This window comes from Poecile atricapillus, chromosome 1, assembly GCF_030490865.1.
Source record: "Poecile atricapillus isolate bPoeAtr1 chromosome 1, bPoeAtr1.hap1, whole genome shotgun sequence".
Classification (NCBI taxonomy): Eukaryota; Metazoa; Chordata; class Aves; order Passeriformes; family Paridae; genus Poecile; species Poecile atricapillus.
Window position 1 is genome coordinate 79,626,117 of NC_081249.1, and position 12,439 is coordinate 79,638,555.

The 12,439-nt window shown below is 39.1% G+C and overlaps 1 protein-coding gene across 1 annotated transcript in view; it reads right to left on the reverse strand.

Annotated features, from left to right (window-relative positions):
- Nucleotides 1-12,439, reverse strand: part of FAT3 (FAT atypical cadherin 3) — a 398,795-nt gene that overhangs the window by 103,608 nt on the left and 282,748 nt on the right. Inside the window, exons 6-8 of the mRNA XM_058828676.1 lie at nucleotides 5,289-5,603; nucleotides 3,179-3,389; nucleotides 2,647-2,715 (exon numbers count right to left, since the gene is read on the reverse strand). Of these exons, the coding sequence (XP_058684659.1) occupies nucleotides 2,647-2,715; nucleotides 3,179-3,389; nucleotides 5,289-5,603 (595 nt within the window). The remainder of the gene's footprint in view (nucleotides 1-2,646; nucleotides 2,716-3,178; nucleotides 3,390-5,288; nucleotides 5,604-12,439) is intronic.

A 12,439-nucleotide genomic window follows, 5' to 3' on the forward strand; every position in this document is an offset into this window, starting at 1 on the left:
CAAATAAAGGTCTCTGACTTTTCTTGGAGCTCCCATTGAAAATTACTTTCTTATTAATGACTGAATAAATTTAATACAACTGATACAACTTATGTATTTCACATTGTGGGATCTGTATGAATTATGAATAGCATTGAATGCAGTCTGAAAACAGAAACCAGGTGTGACATCTCAGCTATTAAAGAAACAATCATCCAAGTATCCTGTTCCTCTCTAGTCCATCAGTGGAAGATGACCTTCCTGCCTCTGCGGCATCTTCCTCTCTTGGAGCTGAGTAACTCAAGGACTCAAGAACACCCACCTAAGGTATATATAATTAAGGTGCAAAGTTAGGCAGACAGAATACTTCATAGCCAAACTTTATCTGCTCTCCCTGTCTTTTATTTAGCTGGGAGAAAGTGCATGTTATGCATTAAAAAAGAGATCCTCTGGAATTCCAATGCCCATTTAGTTTGAAAAGGTCATAAAGAGAAAGGTCAAGCTGCAAACTCTATATTAAACCATGCCTCTACATAAGCCTTCGGGGGTTTTGTTGACATTACTGTGAACTATGCAGAGGTACTGAATCACAAAATACCAGATGGAGCAGGATCAGGTCTGGTTTTATAGCAGCACACGAATCATCTCTTGCATCAGCAGTCACATACAGCTTTCTATATATGACAATTAACTTCTACAAATACCCCACATCTTTCATTGGGCTTTTCAGCACTAGACCTCAATGTTGATGCTATCAAGGAACAATGACAAAATGTGGGCTTTGACACTGGCTAACAGCAGCAATCTGAATACACTGTGCTCTGTCTGTAAAACTCTCAGGATGGGCTTTGTCTTTGCTCCTTGCATGCCAAATGTCTGGAACAGCAGGGTCTTCTGCATGCCCAGGATTGTTGGCTATTCCTGTTGCAGAAATGAGTGCTGTTGGAGTGCTATTGTTTGTAACAGCAGCAATATTTAATGAAAACATTAATGTGGTAACAGAACCAAACTGGACGGTCAGGGTCACCGATTTCTCATTAAATCTAGGAAAGCTCTGTCTCAGTGACCTCTGCAGTGGTGCAGCATCTTGCAACTTCAGAAGCTGCAGACTAGAGGGAAACCATTAGAATTGTTTAAATAGGGAAAATCTTCTAAATCCTTTGAACTACTTTAGGCATAAAGACCACATTGAATGACAGAGGCTAAAATTTCCTAATTTTCTCCCTATCATCTCTGTTTGGTAGGCAAAAAATCAAGTATCATTCTAAGGTGTTGCTTGATTGAAAGTCACTCTTAATGAAAAAGAATGTAGTGGAAGAGCAGAGGCTTCCCTCAGGGCAGCATTTTAATGAGAATTGGTCAAGTTGCCATGGAAAGGACCAAAAGAAGTCCAGCAAAAGGTTCAAATAGGATAAAAACTGTCAATAACATCAAAAAGATGGATTTGTCCTGGGAGGAAAGGGTCAGTGAGGAAGGGAATGGAAATGTAAACATTAGTTAATAACCTGCATGTAACATACTGAAGCAACCAAGGAAATGGTAGGAAAACCTTAGAAAACATATGCTGTCCTCCCCCAGGGACTAGCAGGAACGCCAGAACATGGTAGTAGCATTGGGTTTAATTTTAATATGATTGGCACATCAGAAACTGTGCTACAAATTCAGAGAGAAAATGGTGCTGCTTCTGTCTTTCACCTGCACAAACCGGCAATAAAAGGTGGATGAAAACAACTCTGACAGACCCTTTCTCCTGTGGTCCCTGTCCTTCCTGTTGGCTAAACCCATTTGCAAATAACTATGCTGAAATGGGAGCCAGGCTCAATCCCTGTAAATAAAGACTGCTGATGCACACTTTCTGCTAAGTCTATGGCAAAGGCTTTTTGTTTCTCTAATCTTTCATATAGCATTTGCTTTATGACCCTTCATTCAAACAACTACACTTTGTGCAAATGCACTGTTTTACATCCAAAGATATGCAAACATTACGTACAAGTATCTGCAAATATTAAAAAGCACAATAATTTTCCAAGGGAATTTCTCACTTTTGACATGTTAAATGAGTTATTTTAAATGACATTATCTGAATCAGCAGCAGAAGTAAGGAAAAAATACTTAGGAACATTGACTCCCATTTCTCTACTTCAACCAAGCGAGACCCTTTGCTCCCTGTCATTTTGGCAGCTAATGGCATTTCCCTGTGATTTTAAGACTTCTATGGCTTCTTCTCCTTTTTACTTAGGATGCTTCCCCCTCCCTATTTTTATAAGCAATTTTATGTAAGGCAATTTTGTGGTTGAAATCTCACATCAAAACACATTTCTCTGTTTCAGCTTGCATTCAAGACAAACTTTTGGTGGCTCCATTTGTAACCCATATGTTGAGGCATCCCATTCTGTTTCACAGTTAAATGGATGGCACTGGACTGTGAAAAGTTTGAATTAATTATTTGTGATAAACTGTGGAAAATCCGTGAATAAAATGATAATAATTGGACAAAAATACAGTAAAAGCTGTCATAGAAAGAAATGCAGCACATCCATGTGTCGCATCGCATCCTGTCACAGGCACTTATGAAAGATGTAATATAAATTGTCTCAAAAAACTTGCAAAAAATAAAAGGCAGCCTGGATAGTTGTATTTTAGCAAATGTGTTTGCACTAAGGGTACCTTCTGTTGAACAGTTCTGCCCACAAGCTGTCTGTAGAATATAGAACATCTCTCGAGCATGCTTGCCACCTTGAAGCAGGGCAGTCGGAAGCAGAAAAAAAAGAACAGAATGCAGAAAAAAAGGTGAAGAAAGAGAGAAATGAGGGACAGGAAGTCTAATACCATAAATACATTTAGAAATGAGATTAGCAAAGTATGACAATAGAATTTAAATGACAGACAACATTAAGATTGCAGTAAATAACATAGTATGAAAAAAACCAATTCAGCCATATAGCGCTCTTTTTTAAGCTTAGCTAAAGAGTCATAACAAAAGCAGGAATATTATTGTTATTGTTATTATTATTATTACTACTGTTATCACTGTATTAAAATAGCATTTTCATTTCATCATTAGGAAAACAGATTTAATTGGGGGTGAGGTGGGGGAGGTGGGGAGGCGCTTCACGGTTAGTTTTCTTGCTCTCAAAACCACACAGCCATGTGCTCTGCTTCCGGGGCGTCCTCCTCGCACCACTGGCTCCCAACTTACCGACGATATCGAACCAGAGAGGGATGTTAGAGGGCTCCACAGAGACCACCCCGACAATCTCGTTCACTTTATCGCTCTCCATGACGGTGAAGTTGTAAAAGGGTTCGTCGAAAGTCAGGGGCACGGGCGAGGGTGCCGGCTTTTTTATCCACTCAATATGGAGACGTGCAGTTGAAGATTTTTGGGGCCGGCCATTGTCCACTGCTTTTATCTGGCAGGCACAAAGAAAAGAGGGCTCAGGCTGAGCATCCCAGCTTGGCAGGTCAGACCTAATTCTACTGCAGTGGGGTAACTGTTTGGAAAATGGGTTTTGTAATCCTGTATGTAAAATCCCAAGAAAAAAGAGGAAGATAAACACTTACATCTCAGTTCTCACTTTGTTGGTTTTTTTTTTTCCTTGCATAATGCTTTGACTTTTCACTGAAAAAAACCTGATTTTAAAATGAAAAGTTTTGTTTAAGGAATGCTGGTATGACAACTCCTGCAGATGCAATTCAAACACTCCCCACACAGATCCTCCTCTCCAGAACCAGCTTCCCTCTCTGATTTCATCTTGTACCCAGCTCCCTCTTGCAGCAAAGAAGGAAGCTTTGTAATGACCCTGTGTGAGACCATGCACTTTCAAAACATGCTCACCCAGAGCATGTCTGACTGCTTTCAAGAGGCAAGTTTTCTGTTGGACACAAATATTCCTTATATTGCCTTCCTCAGGGTTTTTAATTAAATTAAGTAAGTTTCAAGTAATTTCCCTCATTCTCCATAATGAATATAATTTAAAAATTTGCCGTATTTTCTTTTCTTTCTCCTGGCTGTCATGTTCATTAAAAGCTGCTTTGATTGGTGCTAATTCTTATTATTATAAAGTCCTCTGGAAAGATGGATAGACTTGATATTTGTGTGGCATGCTTAATGGATTTAGCATAGCAAAGACAAGATGAGCAGCAACAAACACTGGGCTTAAGAAAAGGCTGAATGCAGGTTACAAAATGGGTGCTTTGATGGATAACATCACTGTTAACAAAAAGGGCTTTTTTTAAAAAAAAAAGGGTAATGTTTCTGGCTATATAGGACCACTGGTGTGAAAATGATGCTATAATATCTTTTAAAAATGGAAAATACTTTTTTCCCGCCTGAAATATCATGCCCTATTTCTTCCTCTGGAAATGTGTTAAGTGGGTTTGATGCTAACACTTGTCAACCTGCTCCATTCCAGGCAGGCAGTCCCGCCCTTTGTGAAAAGATGCTGAGGCTGTAATGAGCAGTTTCTAGATAGAAAATCTTCAGTTGTTGCATTATAAGAAGGCTCAGATCTCAAACGTGACTTTGAGGTCGTCAGAGGGAAAAGTACTCTGAAGGCTGCTCTACTCTGATTCCTAGGTATTTCTCAACATTTTGTTATTTATTCCTTTTCCAACATTATGAAGGGAACCCACCTGTAAGATACATTGCTTCCAGATGTCAGACCATGGACCTCTGACACTTTTATTTCAACTCCTTAACTACAACTTGTTGGCTTATTTCTATGAATGAACAGCACACATTCCATTATATGGCATTATATCAACTCAACCGTATTTTATTCCCCCTTCCTTTCACTATATGGTTACAGTTCTGAAAGAAAAATTTTGACTGAGATTTCTTTTAACTGAAATTGCTTCCACAACACAGAGTACACAGTACTCCACAGTACTTAGATGCAGCCACATAACTGGGACAGTAGATGCCCTCTGTACGGGTGAACAACTGCATCTACACAAAAAGTAAGTAGTCATTTGTAGTTGTAGCTGCCCCAGCCAACATGATACAACTTTGGGAGCAGACAAGCGCTTGCTTGGTCTTCATTTCTGCATATTCAAGGGAATAGCTTATGCTAACAATTTGCAGGCTAACTTAACACTCATAGAATACCTCATGACTTGCAATAGCATGAATGATCTCTCAGATTTTTTGGCAATAGTTGTATATGAATATTAGTTTTCTTAATTTAGGTCTTACATGCAGGGCATAAACACAGTTATATATTCCTCTTTATACAGGAAGGCCTATTTCTGGAAAAAAGAAAAAAAAAAAAAGTCAGTCAAATCATGTATGTCAATGAAAGAGTGCTTACTGTTAAGATGTCATAACTCCCTGCTGTGAACTGCTTTCTGGAAGAAACCATCCCTGTTTTGGGATCAATGAAGAACTTCCCGTCATCATTTCCATCCACAATGCTGTACGAGATTTCCGCATTAGGGCCTTCGTCTTTGTCAAAAGCAAAAGCTCTGTAGATTGGCTCCCCTCTTTTCTTACGGTCCCTCTCAGGCAGCTTGATCTGATAAGCTTTCTCTAGAAACTGTGGCTTGTTATCATTCTCATCCAGAACTTGGACCACCACCCAAACGGAGGATTGCTTGGGAGATGTGCCCCCATCTGAGATGGTTACCTGAAAAACAGCAGTACAAGTTATTCTCAACAGCTGCAGTGGGACTTCAGGAACTGGAGAAAAACACAGAACATAAGGGAACACCTTGCCTTCCACAAAACCAACCTGCAGTTTAGTAAATCTTCTGTGTACACAATACATGATTACTATAAACATGCTCAGCGCTTAACTCAATTTGTCCACAGTGGCAAATCCAGGAATCCAGAATATTTTTCACTTCTGAGATGAACGTGGAATAAGGAACCTGCAGACTAGGAGGCTATTTCTCAAAACAGAAAATTCTTTTATTTCAAATTCTGCAAGTTTATCTCAGAAGAGAGAACTGGAATTAACCCATTAATCAGGGATACCTCCATTTTTCTCATACATATTTTAAAGTTTCTTCTGTCATGGAAAGAATTTGAAAGTTGCATCTCTTCTTAAACAGTAAAAGAACCTCTGTCATTTTTTTTCCCATTAATTATTTGGAATTTCTTAAACAACAAAAGGATTTCTGTCAGCTCTTTTCATTCATTACCCAAGACGTGACAGCTCATTAATTCCAAACCTGCTTTATAAGATTATAAGGAGCACAGAGAGGCAGGTAACAAAAAATTTCTGCTGCATTGTGTAGAGAGTGCACTGAGCTGCCAGAAACATGTAAGAAATAAAATCTTTGAGATGAAAGTTAATTAGTAATTTAGCTGCAACTTAAACAGAATTACTAATAATTTTCAATCTGAAACACTATGAAAATGAAATGATTCAAGATCAACAAGCCCTCAAGAGATTTAATAATATGCCTTCAAAATGAAATCAATATGTTTCAAACTTCTCCCTCAATATTTCGATTGCATTCTTAATGGGAAAGAAATAAGGCAGAAAGTTATTTTTGTTTGCATGAAAGAAGTTCAAATTTCATTTTCAGCTACATATGGTAACATGCCAAATCCCACAGTAGCAATTTCTGATGATAGTGAGCCAAGATATTACATACCCTTCCCTGCTCACACTGATCACTAAACATCGATTGGTTTCCTGGTAATTTCTTGATTTATTTCTCCTTAAAAGTTTTTATGTTCTCTTGCAAATCCTATTGTCCCTACGTCCAATCCTTATGCAAAGCAAAATTCTCTGGGAATAATTCCCCACTGGGTATTATTGGTGCAGATGGCATTGTCCCATCCTTGTGTAAAATCTAAACTTAGAGTAAATAACCCCGGTTTAACACTGAGATCAGCAGAAAGATCGTATTTTCTATGAGAAGGGTAAAAGACATTATCCCTTTTATGCATTTAAGTATGTGTTTAAAAACTGAAGCAGTGGAAGGGAGTAGACTGACAGCGTCAGGGACAGAGGCTCATTTACAGAAAAGCGAGGAGTATGGCAACATACATATCCCCAAAACAGCCCAGAACCCACTTGGAGAATAGAACCCATCGTCCCAACAACACATATCAGCCCCAGGCCTCCTTCTCCCAAGACTGGAGTAGAGCTTCCCAAGTGCTGATTAGGTTTGGCAATTAGCAGTTGCTGGGATCACCACTCCTGTGACGGGGACAGCTGTTTGCAGAGTGCTGGGTGGGGATCAGACCCATCCTGCAAAGCCACCAAGGTGACACCTGCCAGTCACCAGCACTGGGGTGTGGGAAGAAGCCCCACATCATTATCAGTGTGCTCAGCCATCCAGTTCCCACTGCCAACACATTCAAAAACAGCATTTTTAATGCTGAAAGGCTGTACATACAGCTGTGAATCTGCCTTTCCACACGATGAGAGCCACGCCACCAGGGACCTCAGCCTCTCCACTTCACTGATGATCCCCTCTATTTCTGTTCTACTCTGTTGCAACCGGCCAAGCTCTAGGCCAGACCACAAGTTAACAAAGGAAAACCCTTTTTGGGTTTCTCCACAGATAAAATAATCATTGATGACAAGCCGTATGGGCTGTATTGCATAGAAACAGATACATACTAATTCAAACTCAAAAAATATGAACAAAATTATTTTTTAAGGAGAAATATTCTTGCATAAAAAAATATTAGTGAGATTCTGGAAACTCTTGTTCTCTGAACAAATACAACTTTTTCTCTTTTTTTTTTTTTTAAAAAAAAGACATTTCCTTCAACCTGCCAACAGTAATCAACTAAAAAGGTGTGTGAGTGAGATAAAGGGCTTACAACCAACTATGACAATAAAATCTATGAAAACCACATATATGGTCAAACAACTATAATGAAAAAACCCTACTTAAGTCAAAAAACTGCTCAAGAAATGAAGCATCCTTCTGTCTTACCAGTACATTCTCAAAGTTTGTCAGGTTACTTCTGAAATCCTGACTAGCATAGTGTTGTGGCAGCAAATATTTGCATGCATTTGTTTGTTCAGTAAACCCAGACTTGGGGGAAATGTATTCAATAACATAAAAGTTGCACTGAAAATATTTGCTGACAGCTAACAGGAAAGAGTAATGGCAATAACATGAAATGACAGCTAAATAATAAAAATTAAGAAAGAATGGCTGAAGTTAGTCAATTCTCTTTGGGCTAAAACTTTACATCCCTGGAGAGGAAAATATTAGGTACCAGCTAAGCCTTTTTCTCTGGGTGACACTCAAAACTTTTCAAAATTACTGGATGCAGCTCCACTCAAAAAGCTCTGAGTGCCAGACACAGGAGCTGAAGGTCTCTCTTTGCAGGCATGCCAATTAATTAAGTCTCTGTCATACCGGTGATGTGATTATTTCCCTTACTGTAAATCTGCAACATGGCTGACCCCTTTTCTGTGCTCCATCATCCTGACCCAGGCCTGGCTATTCAGGTTCCAGCCACAAACAAAGTAAAAGAGCTGCAAAAATTTCCTCTGCCCCTACAGAAAAAAAAACCGCCATGACAACACATTAAAAAAAAACTAAGAAACTGTTGCCAGTTCAGAATTATTCCCAGATGAAAACAGGGAGAACCAGAGAGGTCAATCAGCACATCACTCTGCAAATGCCATTTCCATCAGGACACAATATCACACCAGCACTTAGGGGCCCCTCTAACCAAGGCAATTTCAATTCAAACATTACCACAGTTCTTAGCTAAACCCTTGAACAGCTGGAAATTACAGTAAAAAGTAACCAGGGAGGGGAGGGAGGTTAGGATGTTCATAGTACAAAGCTAATTCACAGCTGGTATCTCTGGAAACGCTAAAGGCAGATGTGCAAGGCACAGGAGAGCTTGCAGGAGAGAAGCTGTAATTTAGGACCAGTGAGGTTTTCCTGTTTAGAAACCTGCAGGCAGCATGATAGGAAAAAGAAAACAGAGAAGAAAGGTAATGCAGATGAATGACATGTGAATGACATCTGTCATTCATCTGTCAGTCTGAGGCAGACTGTCTCCATACATGCTTGTTAAGATGTGCCATCGAAAACCCAACAAGAGGTGACTCACGGCAGTCAGCACGGGAAAAGGGTAAGGACAAAATCATGGCTTTCCCAGCAGAGATGAGGAACAGCTGCTTGGTCAAGCATGTGCTTTCCTAAATGGTGAACACCTTCTGCTGTCTGTGTGATGAGTCTAGCATCCACATCCAACTGCTGCAGAAAAGCTGCTGCTTGACCATGTGCAGCTGAGATGGCCCAGTTACTGTCCCCTCTGCTGCACTGGTTAGATACTGCTGCTCATGCTGTGTCAGGACAGCCCAAGCAGAGGATACAATCTCCCAAAGATGGGACACAGCCATGAAAGCAGCTGAATTTGGACTCCCTGACTAATCAGACAAAGGCTTGGTCAATTCAGCAAGGGTGGAATATCTTAAAAGGAATGTGATTACATATTTAATAGGGCCTGAATGCAACAGACAACAAAAATAGTATGAACTATTATATATTTTTATGGTGAAATCCAAAGCATTGTTGCTGTTTTCTCTGAACCTACAGACAGTTCCACTACAGTTTTCTCCACGAAATGAGCATTTTCTGTTAGGAATCTGTATTTATCCATTGGCTTTATTGCTTATGACTTTACCAAAATATGTCTGTCAATACACATACAGGTATTGGTTACCTGGGAATTTCTTTGCTAAAGTAACAACAGTCACACCTTCCTTACAATGTTTCCTTTAGCTGGATGGACCAGGACAAGGCCTCATCAAATTCCCTCTATTTCTCTCAGACATGTATTTTTTGAGGAAAATGCACTAATATATCTCCTTCTGCAGCATATGACAAATTCAGTGTGATAACAACTTTCTGTCAGAGTAAAACAATTTCCAGTTTATCTGCAGGATCTACTTCAGTAGGTTTGGTCTACAGACATTAACACTCCCTTCCCTACAGGACTAAGGGATATTCATGTTTATGTTCATATCCACAGAACAACTACAAAGGGATTTCCATAGCAGTGGACCTTCTCAGTGAAAATGAAAACTGACACTGACTGTTAACATACCACAGCTGGAATGTTAGATGTGAGAATTTCTTCTTTTTATGACTAAGGAGAAGGCATGGAGGAGACATCTACTGTGAAAGTATTGCCTAATAATACAGCTTAATCCAGCCTAGTAGACCTAGGCAATGGGGACAAAAGGAATTTTACCTTGGGACAGTCACTCCTCCTGTGAGTCGACTGTGACAATCAGATAAAGTGTAGTTTTTGAACCTTTCAGAAAACAAATACAACTGTGAGGACCAGCCTCCTGAATTAGGAGTACTATACGGAGTCTCATTAACAAAAGCTCACAACTTCCAAGACAATTATTAACTCAGCTGGAGGGAGTAGCTAGCAGGGATGTTACTTCAACAAGTACAAGACAATTAGCAGGTGTTTAATGTGAGTCATCAAGCCTTGAGAACAAGTATCTTCTTCCATATCATTCTTTGGCAGGAGGAAGTACTCAGCCTACCAAATTTTTAAGTTTTGAGGAACTGCCACATCGCTGTCATTAGCATTGCAAAAAGCTGAAGATGTCATATTTGCTTGTTTATTTTTTTTTTAGTGTGATAACTGCTTAATGCAAAATAAAGTGAGCTGAGATGCTTGTGCTTTATCAAAGGAGTGTGCACAACAAGGTCTTCAGGTAAAAGTCTCTCCCTTCCCCCAACAAGAAATGCTAATTTTGCTTCAGAAAACTTTAGAAAAGAGAATATGGTTGAGTTACTGAAGGCAGAAAAATGATCAAAGGGAGCAGGAGAGTCAAGGCATACCCCTGCTGTTAGTGACTAATGGGTTTGTTTCTTCTGCCAACGTGTAAACGAGCTGCAATACCTATTGTAAATCTCTGGAATTCAGCCCAAGTAGAAGAAGTGAAAGATTATAAAGGAGAGCTCATCGAGGGATGAATAGAACTTGAAAGTCAAATGCATTGAATTACTATCTCTGCCTGCTACAGAGAGAGACTAAATTCCTGGCTAAATTCTTACAAGGAAATATTTTTCTGAAATGCTCGCTGTTACTGAACTACATGTCGGATTATTGCTACGAAGTGAAGGAAGTATATATGATATATACAAAGATATACAGAATATGCAAGAAAAATAAATTTACATCGGGTTTTTTTTTAGTTCAAAACAAATACTGAGTTAGCTGTATCAAACTAGATACCTTCTCTTTCCAATCCTTTATCTAGCAACTGTGGAAAAGAAATAGGTAGTGCATATTTCACTGGTTTTATAGGATGCGGAGCTGTCTCAAAAGACAAATTACACTTCTTGTCCAAAAGAGTTCCAATCATATCAATATGATTAATCTTTCTTTATTTCCTTTAAAAGGTGCTAACCTGGGAAATCTTTGTTTTCAAACATAAAAAAAAAATAAATATGTTCACTCTGGCGAGTAATGGGAAATAAATAGTTCAAAGTACATTTTAAATAGAGATTATTACTGACATAAACACTCTAGGTGTTTGATTAGGAATGTCAATGGCTTCCAGCCATACTCAAGTTAGAAAACGATGCATAATGGTCTGTTAAACCATTTGAGAATTAACGATGACATCAGGAAATTTCAGTGCTGTATTGCCAAAAGACAGGAAGAAAGGAAGGAAGGCAGGCTTTTTCATTTGGAGTTAAATGCTCCCTGTAGTATTTGCAAACCTAAATATTAGGAGAGTGCACTGAAGAATGCCTTAGAGGCTTCAAATCTTAACTTTTGTCAGACTCAAGAGTGCTGAGACCATGGTAGTCAAAGGACATGGCAGAGTGAAATATCAGAATGGGTAACTTTAAAGTCCAAAACCACTACTACTTCTACTACATTTATCCTGTGCCACACTTTAAGCTTTTTGAAGACAGGTAAGTTTTTTGAAAACAGAAACAGTAAACAAGTCTCTGAAAAGAAACTACAGACTTATATTTCAACTTTAGTAGCAATGAAAGAAAGAATCTACATAGCTCCTGACAGTGAGCCTCTGAAAGAAAACCAGCAATTTTCCACAGTCATTGCTTTTAAAGTTCATTACAGTCTGGAGATCTTGGCGACCTTAGTGCACCAGGCTTTATTTACAGTGCCCTTCAATCAATACATGCTAAGTGCAGAACCGACCACTACTCCATTGGATTCCCAGGAAAACAGAGCAGCCTGTCATGTGTTAAAGGAAATTCCTTCAGGCAAACTCAAAAAGCACTTTCCCCTTCCTTTCCCTGAGGAAAAACTATAATCCTTAGAAATATCAAGCTCATACAATTTGCTTTTGATGAAATGTAGATTAAACTTGTCCAGAAGTGATTCTAAGTCAGACACTTTCCAGAAGTCCAGAAGCACCTCTTCCATTGGTGGAATTAAATAGAAAAGCTTTATCTCTACTGCCTAACTGCAGTATACAGTCACATAAGATTCAGTGGAACTCCTCTGGCAAGGAAAAGCATTGCTCAA